This window comes from Melanotaenia boesemani, chromosome 12 (assembly GCF_017639745.1).
Source record: "Melanotaenia boesemani isolate fMelBoe1 chromosome 12, fMelBoe1.pri, whole genome shotgun sequence".
NCBI lineage: Eukaryota > Metazoa > Chordata > Actinopteri > Atheriniformes > Melanotaeniidae > Melanotaenia > Melanotaenia boesemani.
Window position 1 is genome coordinate 5,282,747 of NC_055693.1, and position 18,218 is coordinate 5,300,964.

General features: G+C 39.6%; 1 protein-coding gene across 1 annotated transcript in view; it reads left to right on the top strand.

Moving 5' to 3' along the window:
• The first annotated feature begins 12,848 nt into the window (after positions 1–12,848).
• pde1a (phosphodiesterase 1A, calmodulin-dependent) overlaps positions 12,849–18,218 on the top strand; it is a 41,562-nt gene continuing 36,192 nt past the window's right edge. Inside the window, exon 1 of the mRNA XM_042001621.1 lies at positions 12,849–14,063. Coding sequence (XP_041857555.1) covers positions 13,522–14,063 — 542 coding nt within the window. The 5' untranslated portion in view covers positions 12,849–13,521. The remainder of the gene's footprint in view (positions 14,064–18,218) is intronic.

Consider the following 18,218-nt stretch of genomic DNA (forward strand, 5'->3'; position numbering starts at 1 on the left):
TTCCCAGGTGTCCAGTTCTCATTGTCCTCCTCTTTTTCATGGTACAACAGACCAGGTAAGATGCAAAGATGGGGGGCATGGTGTTCGTAATAAAGACTACACAAAACAAAACAAACAAACAAAAAAAAATTCTAATAAAACCTTTTTTAATTTTAAAAAGGAGTGGTTATTACTTTCCCCCCTATCAGTAATGAATAGTAGTATAATAATGTACCTGTAGCTTTATAAAATACATAGTGTTAATGTGACTTTCTATCGCCCGTTCTGACAGCCAACCTTTGCTTGTTTTTATATCCAATCATATATAATGTTTTAACGTTTTGTACCATTTTCAATTAACTATGATAACAAAATACTGTTTTTTTGTATTTAGTGGTGCCTCACCTTTTTGTAAATGTGGTTTTACCTTCAAAGTGAACAGTGAAGTGATTTTAACAACAAATATCTGCACAGTCTTGAGTTGAGCTACTATTTTGACTCTGTTGTAACAGGTTCAATTCCCCCAAAACACAAAATGCACACACACACTGTCACACACACGTTGACCCTTGTGTTTAAAGGGTAGGAGACCTCCACCCTGCTGGCAGGCAGAGCAGTAGCAAGCTGGAGAGCTGCTCTGAGCAGCATGTGGATAAAAGCAGGAGGAAAATGTCTTTCCATCACATAAAAATACAGACCTCTGTCTGTTTGGAGTCTTCTTCCTCACCTCTTCTTCTTCCTTGCGTGGTTTTTGCCTACGATGGGTTCCTTCTGCTCGGGTCTGGACAGGAAGATGGTGATGGTGACTGTGACACCACGTGAGGAAGACTCTCCGGTTCAGACTGTGACAGGTCAGATAATCCTGTTCTGCCTCCTATTTTAACCCTCTCACATCTCCCTTATCTGTTAAACTTTCCTTTGTCATTTGATTAAAATCTCCCGAAGCTCCATAATTCTGTTTGTCCACATGATGTCCAGCCATCAGATAATTTTGGATATGGACATCCTGAGTGCAACAACAAATTTGTACTGATGCAAAAGTCCTGTCCTTGTTAGCTCAGTGGATGTTTGAGCTTTTCTGTGCTCAATAATACATATTCAGCTACTAAACAAAAGGAGTATTCAAATGCAACTAGTAAAATGTTTATGTAAAGAAAGGGTCACCTTAAAAATTCTCTGTATTTATTCATCTTATTACAATATAAACTCATTATTTCAAGTTTAGATAAAAAGTTTTAATGCACAAAATGATAAAAAAAAATGATGTTTGTGAAAATGTTTTGTAGCTTCTGTCGGACTAATGTGGATCTAAAATGAATCAGCATGTCTCTCAGCTCTGCTCATGTTGTTCTACTTGTTGCCTGAAAAGCCTTTTGACAAACAAAGACCTGAATATATTACTGAGACACACACATGCACACGCTCCAATCCAGTCGCCCACATGGTCGTCTTAATTATCCCTTCAGTTTAGTTGGCGTTTATGAAGAAACAAATAGCGTTCAATCAGCCAGCTGACCAATCAGCTGTTGTCATGAGGTTTTGTTTACAACCATAAGTGATGCTCTCATTTGGACAACATGGACACGCTCTAATCAACATGAAGGGAATATAAAGCAACAGGTCCTCTTTCTTTCATTGTGAATCATTTATTTAACCAGTGGTTAATGACACAGTAAAGCTTGACAGTGATTCTCCCATTTTTAAGGAGGCACCTCTTTCTGGGTGGAAATGTTTAGTCCTCCATCACTGCTTCTCATCACTTCTAGCTAGCCTTGGTGCCAGTATTAAGGAAGGAGTGGGCACAAGGATTTTAAAACAGCTTTTCCTCCCTTTCCCTCCAGCTGGTGGCCCGTTTCAGCCAATGAAAACTGTGAGCCGGCTGCAGATTCCAGTCAGGAACAGGTACAACATTGGCAGATGTCTCACCAATCACTGTCCTGTGAAAAACATCAAGCCCTGGTAAGAGCTTTAACACCACATAAATGCCAGTTAATATTTCAGTACTGGCCAGTATAAGACAATGTTTGACCTGTAAAATGTTTGATTCAACACAGCTAACACTTTGCTTGCAAATTAAAGATGATCCTGCTCTGGTTTAATCTGTAATTTATAGGGATGGGAATTTCACGATGTCATCGAAATTGAAATGAAAAATACTTTATTTCCAAATGGAAATTTTAAAATGTGTGGAATGTTTTTTGTATAATGTGTGTGTTCCATAAAAGAGGGGTTCTTTTATTTTTTATTTTGTTTGTTAAATTTTTAGCATTCTGTGGGCTCCAGTGTACACTAGATAGATGAGAAAGACGACGTTTGGAAGACTGGACTGGGTGTGCTTACGGGGTGGCCGCTGTGCTGGTGACCTAAACACTAAGCTCACAGGAGCGTTCAGCAACAGCAAAAACTATTATTTTCCATCTGGTCCTTTGGTCCGAAAGCACAACTTTTCTGTGCTCTGGGGTCTTTGGCTTGATACGAGTACTCCATGTCTTCATGACTCTTTTCTGTCTCTCTGCTATCTCATTCGGCTGCTTAAAACACTCCCATGACAATTTGAACTTGATGTTCACAATGTAGCCATTTTTTATATCACACATAGAACACCTTGGGATTTGATTACCAGCAACAAGATAAAACAAAGCCGATAATAAGCCAGAAAGTCTTAAAATGATGCCTTTAATGGTACAATCAAATAAATGAACTCATTATGAAGGAGGAGGTTTTTAAAGGACTAACAAAGGATTAAAATCACTGATCTGTGCACAATTAATGATAAAATCCTTCTGACTCCCCATTACAGATGATTTCCATCAGTTTTGTTAGATCCTTTGTGTTGCAGTTCCTGGAAGCTGGAGCTGAACTTTAAATCCGTCCAAATCCCTACGTTGGCTCATTTTCCTGATATGAAACAGCAGTTTCTCATCAGAAAACGATTCAGTTCATCGAGCGCTTCAGGAGCCGGTGACATGGCCGAGACCAACCCTTTTGTCGAGCTGTTGTTAAGGGTTGTAAAGACGTGTGCTGTGATGGGTTACTGTTTTTGGGGAGCTCTCGGCTTTTGTCGGCTCTTCCGAGGCTTAGCTAAACAACAAATGGAGGAACTCCAGAACAGGTATGTTGTCATGGCTACAGCATCTATGTTGAGTTAAAATGGAGTACATGTGAAATAACAATAATGATCAAGAGCCATTGTTCAGGAATATTAATTACATTGTTTATAGAAAGATATGTTATTATAATTATTATAATTGAAGAATCTGCGCTGAAATGTTTTCCAGAAAAGAAAACAGGGAGCTCTAAAGTGCAAAGAAAACTGGCTTAACTGATTTCCTCTTGAGCTCCTTGTTATGATTCAGTGTGAAGTTTCTTGGGATTTTACTTTTAAGTTTTAGATATACTTGAATGATCTCTGGAATTGGTACAGTAGATTTTTTCTTTTTTTTCCCCCCTTCTTCTTTTTAAGCAAATTCATTGAAGGACATTGAACATACTTTGGGTTTGGAGCAAGAGTCTGTTGGTGGTGCATAAGCTTCATTCTCCTGTTGACTAAACACACCTTAAGCTGCAGAGTTTAATCTCTTTTGTCGTTGTGGCCCTTCAGCTTCACTAGTTTCTTTAAATAAAACTCTGCATTTCCTATTAGTTTCCATTTATTTTCTGACTGACAGATGCTGGGCTTGTTAGGATTTGTAATATGAACAATGTGAATCGCAGGATGCGGGTTTTCCCAGCAATCTGGATTGAATGAGCAGGGTTTTTACTTTCACTCGCGAGTGGTTTCTATGCTGTGGCTGATTAAGGTATTTTTGCAACATATATATATCAATCTCAGGTCGAATATGTGGTGTCCAACTTCCATTAAACTTGTGCAACTTCATTATTAAGTACAACATTTGGATTGCCTTTGCAAACAGGAACTAACCAGAAACAATAAGGCAGGTTCAAGTGAGGTTCAGGTCTCCAAATGCAGTTTTTTAATTACAATGTTGGCTTTTTTTAATGGTTGTCACAGTCACATCCCCATGAACATCAAGAAACGATGATCACCCAGCAGCATCCATCACACTGCCAAACTTCCAGCAGTGTCATGGATGCCGCTCCGCCAGTTGGGGGACAGATTTTCCCATCATAACCAAAGATGTACTCCCAAATGAGCTTAGTGGGATTAACCCAAGCAGGTAGAGCTGGATAATTGTCTAATTTCACACCTCTCTGGAAGAAACACTTTTGTCGTGTGTGGTCCCACAATGGATGCAAGGCTCAATACTAAGCTGCATCAACAAATGAACTGAGACTATGTTTCATGAAAATGGTTCTTGAGTTGTGGCTACAACAGCCTGTTGTAGTGATGCCATGGTGGTAAGTAATGTTACCTCACAGCAAAATGTTTCAAAAAGCTTTGAACCTTGGCTATGGCCCTTCTATGTAAAGTTTGCTGGTTCTCTCTGGCTACTCCCGCTTCCACCTTCAGTCTAAAAATACCCCATGCATGTTGGGTTAATTGATTATTCTATTACTCTATGACTGTAGGGATAAGAGAGCATGATTTTTTCTTCTGTAATAGCTGACAATCTGTCGAAGGCTTACCAAGCTTCTTCCCTTATGATACATAGGATAAGCTTCAGGATGAAGCAGCCATAGATATTTCCGTGATATTTCTAAAGACAAGGCAGGTTAATGTAAATAGTACATTTCATACATAACATCAATGTGCTTTACATGATAGAACATCAAGAGAAATACAAACAGCGAAACTGTTAAAATCATATTAAGAGATTATTAAAAGAGTGTGCAAAAATTCTTAAAATGATTAAAAGCCAAGAACAGTATATGTTTAGTCTGGACTCTGGTCTGGACTAGCTGACCTGAGTCTTTGGATCTAAGAACTCTGCTAGGTTTATATTCTCTGAACATATCACCAAGGTTTTCTGGGCATGTGATTTGTGAATGATCAGTAGGATTTTAAAATCTATTCTGTGGCTGGTTGGAAACCAGTGTAAAGGTTTTAAAACTGGTGTGATGTGTTCAGATCTTTTAGTCCTATTTAAAACTCTTGCAGCAGTGTTTTGGATGAGCTGCAGATGTTTAATGCTCTTTTTAGGAAGTCCTGTTAAAAGACCATTACAGTAATCCAGCCTACTGGAGATGAATGCATGGATGAGTTTCTCTTGGTCTTTCTGGGAGGCTAAACTTTTAATTCTGTTGATGTTTCTGAGCTGGTAAAAAGCTTCTTAGTGACAGCTTTGATGTGGCTGCAGAAAGTCAGATCTCAGTCAGTGTATTTACACACTGAGGTTAGAAACTTGGTTCTGATTTTAAGAGCCTGAATCTCAAGGTGCTGATCCTCTTCTCTTTGTGCCACATGCAATAATCTTAGTTTTATCCTTATTTAATTGTAGAAATTTCTCTGTGATCCAGGTGTTTATTTGCTTCAAACACTGACACAATAAGTCTGTTGGGCTTTAAGAGACACACAGTTGTGTATTGTCTGCATATCTGTGATAATTGATGTTGAAGTTCTGTAATATTTGCTAAAAAAGGAGCATGTAGTGTTTTCAACAAAGATGTTGGTGACACCGAGTTAAACCACAGATGAAGACCCTGGAGTTTGGTTGAAGCGGGTTTAATTGTCTTCATGAACAGTATGTGGTGAAAACTGTAATAACGGAAAATAAATCAATCTTAACAATGCAGTCATCACATACAAAACAAAGTGCATCTAGTGCATCAAAGGCATATCTTAGCGAAATAAGCATTTATATTCAATCTCATCTGTATTAACCATAATATAATGAACTTACGGCATTCCTGCCTGATAATTCAGCACGGATGGCTTCTGATAACATTCGTATGGTCTTCCTTGCACATGGGCTCTTGCTTACAAGCGGAAACCGGGAGACCGAAAGTACGTAACCGGAAACCGGAAGTACATTTTATCGACAATATTTTTTAATAAAAACGTAAAGAAACCATTAATTATTTATCGAAACAATTTGTAACCACCTTCAATATTATTGAAAGCTATCAACTTTTTTAACACCAACTTATTTATTTAAAGAAAAGCCTTAAAGGCAACACAGAGCATATACAAGTTGAACAGAAAAGGTCCCAGAACTAACCCCTGGGGGACTCCAACAGTCATATCCACTCAGATTCATAGTTGCCAATCGTAAAAAAAGATAACTCCGGCATTCCCAGGATGACCTGAACCAATTAAGGACGGCTCCAGAAAGTCCAACCCAGTTTTCCAGCCTGCACAACAGGATTCTTTGATGTACAGTATTAAACACAGCACTGAGATCCAGCAGAACCAGGACTGATACTTGAACAGAATCAGGATTCAGCCTCATGTCATTTAGCATTAGTCAGTGTTATATGCATCTTACAGTTAATCCATACACAAAAAAAAGTTGTTTTAATGTCTTTGAAAACAAACTTTTTAGAAAACTCCCATCTTGGGTAAAGATATCCAGCAACTCTGTCTACAGTTAATATTGAAATATTGCTGTTTAAATAAACATACAACCAAAGAAACTGAAAACAGACAAAATAAAGACAAAAAACATCAAAATATGGGACAACAACTCTACTGAGGCACTCTGGGGCTCAAGAGCAATGATTCTGATCTGAACCAGCTAATGACAATACGCTGATTCTGTGATTCCATCTAAACAGGGTAGATTGCACCCAAATAACAAAAGAGCTGAATATATGTCTAAATAAAAAGAAGCTGACATTTCTAAAAGGAGACAAGCAAAGGGCAAATAAGCAGGAAAATGAATTCAGACAAAAATCTCTGCAGGTAGGAGTCCAATACAAGAACAAAGTGGAACAACAATTTACTGCAGGAAATGCAAGGGAGGTTTGAAGGCAAAAGCCAGCACTGGAACTCCAGCAGTCCCACCCCCTGCACACAGTCCAGTCAAAATAATAGAGAGAACAAGGTCCTCATGTCCTGAGCAAACCCTCTGAAATCACCCAGCCTGGACAAGTTAAAGGGCAAATTGTTTGGGGAATGTGCCACTCAACTGGACGGTATCATGACCCTACTTTTTCAGCTGCTCCTGGACTTTGGTTTTGTTCCTCATTCATGGAAAGAAACAACCATCATACTCATACCAAAAATCACGAATGCAAAAGTCCCTAAAGATTACAGACCGGTCCTAATCACATCTGTACTGTGTAAATGCGTGGAGTGGGAGACCTGACACACACATAATGATTTTTGGGCTGTTTTTGTCCTGATTTTGCCTCTTCCCGACCTCGGACCGCAAATGCCCGATCATCGGGAGATTTCCTTGTCCAATTATCATTTTGTCTGTGGTGTGTTACGAGACGATTTGTCTCGATAATCCGCTCCGAAACAGTTCATATCCAACAACTGGGAACAGTGAACGTGTTTAATATTTCAGTGCCGATTTCTGAAGAACGCCGACGACTGTTATTTTTTTCATTTCTGGCTTTTTCTGTTAACAATAGTCCCAAGACCACCATCATCCCCTCGTCCTATATTATCCTCTTCCATGCTGTGTGTTGTGTTTTCCGATTGTTAGTATAAATTCTGCCTATTTTTCAATTGCACAAAGTGGTCAGTCACTTGACTGTGACTCAGCTTGAAGAAAGTCAGGAAGAGTTGTGTCTTGTTTGGACAGTCATCTGCTTCAGTCCAGCTTTGGTTTGAAGTGACTGGTTCACTTGATTTAGAAGCTATTGGATTTTTCTTTCTCTCTTAAGAAATTATTAAAATCTCAATTAAAATTTGAAGCAATTCAAAAGATTTGACACACTGTATTAAAACCAAAAAAAAAAAAAACACGTGTTATTTCTCTCTGTTTACGTCAGAAGTCTGCTTGTCTTTAGTATGAAAATATTGTTTTATGTCCTTTATGAGAATTTCCGTTTCATGGAAAGCCTGTCATTTGTTGATTCCTAAACGAGACGCTGGCCGCTCCAGTGCAAATATCTGTTGAATAACCCACCTAAAACTGATTTCACCGCGGTCTTACCTCCCTTTTTCTCATGTCTCCTTGCTGCTTCCCTGTCTTTGCTTCGAATGAACAATTTCCTGATATCCACCTACAGAAGTCAAGCGATAATATGTTTCGGTTAGTATAAGGTCATTTGGTTTCATTTATAAAAAATAATCTAAAATTGACTGTTTTTGTGACACGTTTAGAGACCTCAAACTGCGCTGTGCGCTCACCTGACACAGGGAGAGCTGCGTGACGTGTGTGTGGTTCACCTGCTGCTCATGCACGTTGACATGCAGGGACAGAATGAGCCCCTGAGCTGTTTCCTCTATTTGGAGTTAATGCTCTTGCTATGCGCTTAAGTTGAAATACATATCTTTTCCCATCTGAATTATCTGAATTAATGTATAATAAATATTTATTGTTGAAAATGAATCGTAGCATTTATACTGGGGCACAGCTCATTTAAACTGGGGAATGTGCCCCAGTAAATGGGGTCTGGCGACGCTGGTGGCACAGAGGCTTAATCTCTCTCTCCCTCAGAAAAGTGGCAGATATATGGGAGGTGAACTGACAGCCATTATCTAAAACAAAGTAGGAAAAATTTCCTTTGCGGCTGAATACAGTAGTCAGAACCGAGGAACAACATCCATTGCAACAGTAGGAGCAAACGCAACTTCAGGCCATTCACTTAAGTAGTCTGTTAAAGTTCCATGTAGCATGTTCAAAAAGACCTATTATGTCAATACCTACCTTTCCCTATGGACCAGTAGGAAAATCCACAGGTGTAAGTGGTGCAGGTGCAGTTTTTGCGGTTTTATCATTGTACTGGCATGACACGCAGGAAGCTATCATGTTGTGTACTGAAATGTCCATTTTAGGCCACCAGTAAAGTTCACAAAGTCTCTGTTTAGAACGTACAAGTCCTTGGTGTCCTTCATGCGCCAATTCCACTACTCTGGATCTAAGTGAAACAGGAACGATTAAGCGATCCGTGCCTCCAGTGATCCATCCACTGCTAGTTCATCTCTGACGTTGAGGTATGGAACGAGTTCAGGCGGCAGAGCCTTCCGGCATTTCAGCCATCCTGTTTGGATCTGATGTCGAAGTTGTGTCAGTTCAGGGCAGGTGTGTCGCAGGCAGCAGTGAAATATGCCAATAACACAGCATGTACAGATTGCTGAAACACAGCAGCAACCACGTCTGGAACCTCAGAAGTTTCCCCTACAGAGGAAAGAGTATGGAAAGGCAGTCAGCTGTCACATTTAGTTTACCTGGGCAGCAAGTCACATCACACGTAAAACAAAGCAGTCTAGCTGACCATCTGGCCATTCTCATGCCAGCTCTACCAGCCCATTTGGATGTAAGGAGACATGTCAGTGCCTGGTGGTCAGTACGTAAAGTGAAATGATGTCCCCACAGATAAGTTCTCCACGTCTCTACTACCCAAACGCAAGCAAGCACTTCACATTCTATGGTAGAATATTTACATTCAGTAGGAGAAAGTGTTCTGGATGCAAAGGCGACTGTTCTCTCTGTGTTATCTGGATGGGTCTGAGTAAGAAAAAAAAAAAAGAGAGAATAATAAATATGTGTGGACTGGGCTCTGTTCCTTTTTAATGGGTGCGGTCACGCGTCTCTCCACAGCTGGTACATCGCTTCTTAACTTTTGAATGATCTCGGCTGTGGAATTTTTCATATTTATTAGCACTGGTGGTTCAGTACAGCAGTTTTATTCATTTCCTTCTAATGTAAAAAGGAAACAATTCATAAATTAAGTTTATTGGTTATCCACTTATAGTTGACCCAAACTGATTTACCTGAGTGTTTACTCTACACGTCTAAAACTGATCAACAGAAAGGTTAAGCTGTACTCATTGAAAATCCCCTGCAGCTTGGATTAGTATTTAATGTTATTGCTGTGAGGTTATGCACTGGCAGGCATCTCCAAATAATTACTGCTGAAGACTACATTGTAATTTTGAAAATTAAATGATGCCATTGTTTTTTAATCCGCATCAAAGGACCTCCTTTGTTGCACAAACCCTCAAAGGTTATTGTTCTTTGCAGGACAACAAATCAGTTATTTTCTCCATCCGTTAGAGCTGATCAACATACAACACAAACTATAGAAAACTGCTATTTAAAAGACCATCAATTATATTTTAGAGACTTTTTTGGAAATGCCATGTGCATTTTTTATTAAATTACTTAAAAATCTGTAGGTAATGTGTTTCCATCGGTTATTTATTGGGTAATAGAGTAGGTCCTCTAGACTTGTTCTGCAGAAAAAGACTATAAAAAGCACAAAAAAGCTATGATGAATGATAATGAATTATCATTCTTTTACCTTATTGCTGTACATCCTGATTGGATCAGTTGAAAAACTCAGCAGGATGAAAGCTGCATATCCTGAAACGTTATGTGTGTGAGAGATAAGAGGCTGCAGGAAAAACTGATTCAACCTGGACAGATCATTTCTAACATCTCATATACATTCCACACATTCTGATTTCTACTTCTTATTGCATTCAGTTACAAACAGTATACCTTTGATAAAACAATAAATGTACTTTGTAACAAAAGCTTCAAGCATTTTATTAGGTGCATTGTAAGCCTGCAGGACTTAGCTGAATGGGGAAAGTTTTGGTCCACCCCTTTTTGGAGACACAGAATGACATGGGGACCAGCACACATTGGGGTATTATAAGGTTTTCTCAGTGTTAAAAGAATATAAATCATGATATTCTCTTGGATCATCCATCTATAACCACCCTTCAGGGTTCTCAGTTGATGTTGGCACCTCAATACAAACACTTGGGAATTTTAATTAACTCTATTGTACCTCATGTGTAAAAGCTGCTTAAACTGAGTTTGAAACAGTATTATTTTCTTTTAGAAAATTGGATTGTTGCTTCAAAGCCCAAAGGTGACTTAACTGGTTTTATGTTTGTGCTTCATTGTGGTGATGTAACTTACTGTACATGCAGACTCTTTGACTCTGCTTGAACATATTGGATACAGAGCACCTCGGAGCATTGAGGTTAATCACAGCCTTTAAAGTGCTTAGCCATGACTGGTTATTTAAGTTGGATGGTGTGCATTTTACCCCCTGGAGATATGAGAACTGGCATATGTTCACCACGAGAGCTGTAGTTAGTCATGACCCCCGCTAACCTAAAGACTATATTATTTAGAGATACAGGATGTAATTGTCTTTGTGTCATAGTGTTAATCCTTTTAATTTCTCCCTAAAGTCTGAAGCTGGAGGAGGTGTTTAGATATGCTGCTTGCTGTGCTCACCTGAATCTCAACTGATCTCATCAAGTGAATCAAAGAAAACTTTAAATAGAAAGGAGGCAGCACAAGTGATGAACCATTTCTGTTCTGGTTCTGAACAACAATGACTCTATAATGGAGAGTTTTCTGTTTATAGCTTTTCTTTCTTTGTGTTTTATAATTTCAGTATTTTTGTCATGCTTTTTTGTAATTTCTTATTTTCTTATTTTTTATTAGCAGTTGCTTGTGACAGACCAACAATGTGGCTACGTTGCAAAGTTACAGTGAAACATGCAGAGGTCTCATATTTCTTCCTCATGAACAAACTGTAGAAATCCTGCATGATTTTACAGTGCTGTGCAAATGTTTAGGGCTACTCCTTTATTCTTTGTATACAGTATTACAAGAAAAAAGGGGAAAGATGGGGTTATTTTTTTATTGAAACAAAGATAAATAGAAACACAGTAAATAAAGAAAGCCAATATTTGAGCAGCTTTATTTGTCAAAACAGTCTTAACGCTCATGTAGTTTCTTTAAGTAGTCTTCAGGAATAGTTTTCTAGACATCTTGAAGGACTTTCCAGAATTATTCTTTGGATGTTTCTGCCTTTTGTTCTGTTATCTGTCAAGATGATCCCACTCTGCTTCAGTGATGTTGAGAACCGGGCTCTGGGGAGGTAGGGAGGATAGATGGATCAGCTGAAGGTTCAGAGCTCCCAGGTCTTCTGTCAGGTCTTTGCTGGATTTGTTCCTACTTTTTAAGGTTTTTACTTTCAGATTCTCTTCATCTGCTGTAGGTAGGCCCGGCACTTCTTTTTCCTTTTAAGGACACACCTTGCTGATATATGCCAGGTTTTCAGCAAAATGATCCCATTGGTACATTTTTACTTTAATGTATCTCAAACTGTCTTATCTTTGGTGTTTTTCAAAGATGCAGCATAAGAAATGGGAACAAAAAACATCCTTTTGCAATAAGTTGGGGGTTAAAAAAACAAAAAACAAACAAACATACAAGAAAATAAAACTTCCTAAAGATCCAATATAAAACTGGTTCTTTGTAAAGTTATCTATTCGAAATGTTTTTCAGACTTGAATGATCCATAGGTCCGTTTTAAGAAGCTTAAACAGGGAGAGAAATGGTCCTTTACAAGGATGAGAATGGAGAGCAGTGAAAAAGAAACAAATATCCAAACAAAAACTTTCAAAAAACAAAACAAAACAAAAACAAAAAAAAAACAAACAAAAAAAAAAAAACAAAAAAAAAAAAAAACAAAAAAAAAAAAAAAAAAAAAAACAAGAAGAAGAAGAAATGAGGGATGTGCCATTACCATTTTTGACCTCAGCTGCTTCCTGTCTTGGTTTGAACTTTTTTTCCTGGTTAAAGTGATAAAAGTTTTCAGAAATCTGCCAAAGAGGAGAATCTGAAAAAGACATCATTTCACTTTCACGTTGTAATGACGGCTACAGCCTCACGAGGACGCCAGCACCGTGATCTACTGTGTGATTATTCTACTTGACTAGAGAGGATTTTTGACTCATTTTCAGGAACATTACATCATCGTTGTTTAAAACCCCCACACACACACATGGACACACACAGGAAGCACATACACATAACTTAACATTACACACACACACACTAACAGACACAACGCAGCTCTGATGAAGCAGGTTTAGGAGGGGAGGACAAACCAAGATGGCCCTTTGTTTCCATCTGAAAGGAGCGTAAAGTTATGTTCATTTGAAACTGGGATGTGATGAGGAGGAGGAAGAGGCAGGTCTGTCGGCTGCAGGATTCCATCACTCTTGGCAACCATTATTGAGTTACCACGGAAACGCTGTGCAATGTTCTCTGCTTCTCCTTTGTCCTCCTCCATCACTCTGCTCTCTCTCTCTCTCATTCCATCCCATCTTTATTGCTGGTCGACCTCCTCCTTGCGTTGCCACAGCAATGGTCTGAGTCGGCTGCAGTGCTGGAGCGCAGAGCTGAGCCGTGAGCTGGTGAAGGAAGCCGTCAGCTTTTCACCTTGATTTCTATTGTTTTTGCTCTTTCACTTTGAAGTTCTCGTGACCTTTCACCCATCCCGTTCCCTAACGGATCAGAGGCCATCAATTTGGATTGGCCGAGCTTCTCAGGTGACATCACAGGAAGTTGGATGAAGTTGGAAGAACTCAAGCACTCTCTGTTGCGACTGGCATTGATGTTTTCAGGACTCCTTCACTCTGAAAGACGTCTAGGTACTTTGCGGAGACCAAACTCTGCTCTGTGAACACATCTCCAAACCCTAAAAGAGATGAACGAGGAGGCAGAGGAGGCGCAGCTTCCTGAGGAGTTGCTGGAAGCTGAGAAGCAGGAGGTGCAGCAACAGGAGGACACACTGTCTGAGGAGTTGTTAAAGGAAGAGGAAGATCAGGAGTCACCAGAAGAAGAGATGGAGGAAGAAATGGAAACAGATGAGATCCACAAAGAAGAGATAATAAAGCAAAGTGAGAAACAGAAAGAGCCGGAGGAGGTGGAGGAGAGAGAAAAGCTGCAGCAGCAAGAGGAGGAGGTGCAGGATGAGGAGATGTCACGCATAGAAGAGCAGGACACGGAACAGGAGCGAGTGCAGGATGAGCAGCAGGCAGAAGTGGTGGAAAAGGAGGAGGTAAAGGAGCTGCAGCAGGCTGAGGTAAAGGGGGAGGAGGAGGTGGTGCAGGGTGAAGAGATGTTCCGGACTGAGGAACAGCAGCAGCTGCAGAAAGCAGATGTGCATCAGACTGAGGGGGCGCAGGACTTTGTAGACACTCTGGAGCAGAACCACAACAACCAGGTCCTGATCCGACTGAGAGGAATGTGAGTAAACACAGTCAGCTGGGTGATGATGTCATGTTGATATGATGATGCCATAGCAATACTGATTATCGGTGATGATATGGTGAGGATCAGTGAGCTGCTGAGCAAATCGCCGGGACGCCATCAGTGTGGCCGCCTGGTTGCCCTGGTGATGTTGGTATGCAGCGAGGATGGAATAAGAGGAGTGACAGAAAATTAGTGTGGAACAGTGGGCGTGTGACATCCGTGAACATAAAGAGAGAAAGGAACGGTGTGTGTGTGTGTGTGTGTGTGTGTGTGTCTCTCTCTTCCTACTAAGGTCTGTGTGGCAGATATTTTCACAGCGGTGGATTCTTAATGCCGCAGCATGTGCAAACACATCTGTCTGACTCCGAGGCTACAGCAGCAGATGTTTGAGAAAAAAATATAAACAGAAAAAAACCCAGCACGTCTTTATTTCTTTCTATTTTTTTTTTTTTTTTTGGCTCTCCATTGTTGCCATGGTAATGGCAGAGCGTTGCAATGCAGCAAACTCTGCAAGGAAAGACTGATCAGCAATGAGACTGAGAGGAGATGGTGATGAAGACGGAGCACAAACTAATGAAATGTTTAATTTAATATCTTATTTAATTTGTGAATATCTTAACTCTGGGTCAGTGTAAATCCTTAAAACATAAAGTCACATTTTTTTTAATCTAGGGTCTATTTAACAGTTTTATACATGGCATTGAATGTTTCCACAGTTTATAGAAGTTTTGCTCATCACAAGTAAATTATTGTTTTAATATTAAACCTTTGTGATTGTTGCATATGTGTTTTTATTTTCCCATTTCATCACATTAAGCATCTCAAAAGATAACGTAGCAATGCATTTTCATCCATATGGTCGTTTAAGAATCTAGATCATGAATGCTGGCTCAGGGCTGGAGACTGATCTAGAGCTGACTGTCCAGAGAAGAATGCTACATAAATTGCTAAACATAGTGGACAACTTTTCACACTCTCAGCAAAACACAGTGAGGAAAAAATGGTGTGTGCTCAGTCAGAGGCTTCGTCAAGTAACAAAACAAAACAGAAAGATACAGGAAGTCATTCCTGCCAATAGACGTGCTTTATGGAAAAACTGAAAATTATTTATAAAAACAAAGAAAGAAACTAAAAAACTACTACAACAATATTAATCCCCAGAGGAGAAATTACAATTCAATTAATTTCCTATAAAATTTTTGTAAAAAAAAAAAGATATGAGGTGCTAATAAAACACTACTAAACCTTGGCAGATTTTTTCAGTGCTGCGCTCCCTAACGATAGCTCATTCAGCATCCATCTTGCATCTTACCTCTACTCCGAGCTCTCTGTGGGCCGTAAAAGTCAGTCTGATGTTGACTCTTATCTTACAGCTTTTCCTCCCATTCTCCGGTAATGTCCTCATTGGTTTCTTTGCTGAATCAGCCATGGTGCGCTCAAAATGGCCAGTGTTGATATCCAGTTGCTAGCACATGGTGAAACTCACATGTAAAATGATGCAGTGTACCGCAAGAAACATTTGTGATTGTGGTTTTTGAGGTTCAGAATGTTGCTGGACAGCCGGGAATGTACATTATAGATGCCGTTGTGCCATCAAAACAAGTCAGAAATGCACATTTTTAGAGGTCAGAAAGTTACTTCTACAGAAGGTGCTACTGGATTTTTTGTTTTAATTTATAATCTAAAATTTGACAATGAGATGCCTGATACTACACAATTGTTCTGTTGTTTGCTAGAAAAATCAAATCAGTCAAAATTTCTGCTTTTCTTTTTAATTGGTTATCATTTCGTGACCCTTGGATGGGACCAGAACCATAGGTTGGGAGCCACTCATGTGGAGGATCATTACCGCTGAGTGAATTTGGGTGCATCTGTGGCTGAGATCAGGCATGTTTTTCTTTTTCTAATTTACACAAAGACAGTATGTATGAAACAGCTCAACTCTAATGCTCAAAGCTCAAAAGCAAACGTAGAAACGCGCGCCAACATCTGCTCGACGAGGAAAAGGCTTCATGCTTCACTGTTTCTTTAGCGTGCCTGCTCTCTGGCTCTGTTCACACATTAAATCTCCACGCAGCTGATCCATCAGCTAAACTTTAATTGTTGCTGATGGGATTTTCTCCATATTTAGAACAGAATTGTCTTTTTTTGGCTTTCTGGCAGAAATATATGTGTAGACACATCTTTTCTAACAGTTTCAGCTCCTGGTCTGGAAACAACTATTTTCCTCCTTCCTCGAGGTTCTATCAAAAACACCCTCCAGTAAATTTAAATCAGAAAGTGCTGCCTTGTTGGAGTAAACTGAGACATTAAAAATGCATGACTGTTTTTGCCAATCGATTCATGATTATAAAACATTCAATCAGCCGTGCAGTAACTGGGGAAAATGCAGTGTCTATGGGCTGCAATTAATTCTCTGTTTCATAATAGCTCAGTTATCATACAACAAAGCAGAGACATATGTGACAAGAAACAGCTGTGTAATGAATTTGTCTTCATTAAAACACAGCAATGGTGACCACAGAGAGCAGGGGGACACCGAATGGGCCAAAACCCTGCAGAGTAAATGGGCTGAATGGCTGCTTTTTAAATGTTAATGATGCAGCCAAATGGACCGTCTTCATCACACCTTGATAAGATGCTTCTTTCAGTGCAGTTTTGTTTCTATGAAAACCAAGAAAAGTAATGCCGTGGTAGAATTTCTCACTAATGGTTTTTAAATGAGATCTTCAATGTCATTTGCTAGTCTCTCTGGGTGTCGTCACCCACAAGGCGACGTCTTGTCACCTTCATCTGACATTTAACCAATTTAATAATCAAATGTGGTTTGGGAGATCTTGCCGGGGAGTCCAGATCTTAGAAAAAATCTTCATCATCAAGTAAGAAAGTAACACTTATTTCTTTAGTACTTTACAGTGCTTTACAGTAAAATGAATAAAAACAGGAAAAACCCAGTGCATGTGGATGTTAAAGCGAGAGTGCAGAACATCAACATGAAGTTGCGATTGAGTCAGATTACAATCAGTATTTGGACACAAATCGCCTCAGACGTCCTTCTCATCCAATTTATGGTCCAGACATAGGAAACAAGCTGCTTCTTAACCTGCAATTTTTTTTTTGTTTTGTTTCTTGCTGACAGGTTGGAGTGTATTTCTGTTTTAAAGGGACATTGTGTAAGAATTACTGGCATCTAATGTTGGAATCGTGTATGGCATTGTAATGTTTAGTGTATTCTAGCGGTAGCCGCTATGTCCCAAAAATTCCTCAGCAACACAGATGAAAGCACGTCATCCAGTAGTTCATGGAGTGTTCACTTAGGTGAAGAGGTTTATTATTTCATAAATAATGCAAAATGCTTCCCATCAAACTGTTAGACATGGTTCCTCTGTGTTTAGAGGGAAGAATGGTTCTCACCAGGGGAATGGATCTCGATGGGAAACTGGCCTCGACACAGCACCAGCTTTTTGTCACAGTAAAAACCAGCTAATAAAGACCTTCCCACCGGCTTTTAGTTTGGCTTTACTGCAACTGAAAGCCAGCATGACTATGAAAGCGACTGAAACCATGCAAACGTACACATTTGTACCAGCGAGGCTGGTGTATTTTAGCAGGATCTACTGTTATGCTGCCCATGGTAACCATGGTAACGAACAACACTGTCTAACAAAACCGAATGAAAAAAGTTAGCTTTAGGCTCATTTAGGCAGTATCGTTGACTTACTTCAGTATCCCTTTTAAAATCTTTTTCCTCGAGCTCTTTCTACCTGGGGAAGGCTGGCCCGATGTTGTTGATTTTGTCTCGTCTGGTCTCGCTGCCTTTGCCTGCTGCATGGTATTAAGCTTCTCTTGTTGATCTTCTCCTCCAGTGTCTCAGTCACTTTGGCTGGCTTGCAGGGATTTCATGTTGGTGCTGTTTGTCTCTTGCCAGCGGCTATAGTTGCAACATGGCAGACTGTCATGGCGCTTACCTGCCGGCTTACCCGTCATATGTATGAACAAATCTAAAATTCTTCGCTTACAAGAATGTGTCAGTTCTTCCAGTAAACAACAGACAATGTTACACAATGTCCCTTTAAGTAATTGCAAATAATGTATGCAGATTTAAATGAAGAGAAGTGGTGACTGTATTGCATCTGTTTGCAAATAAAG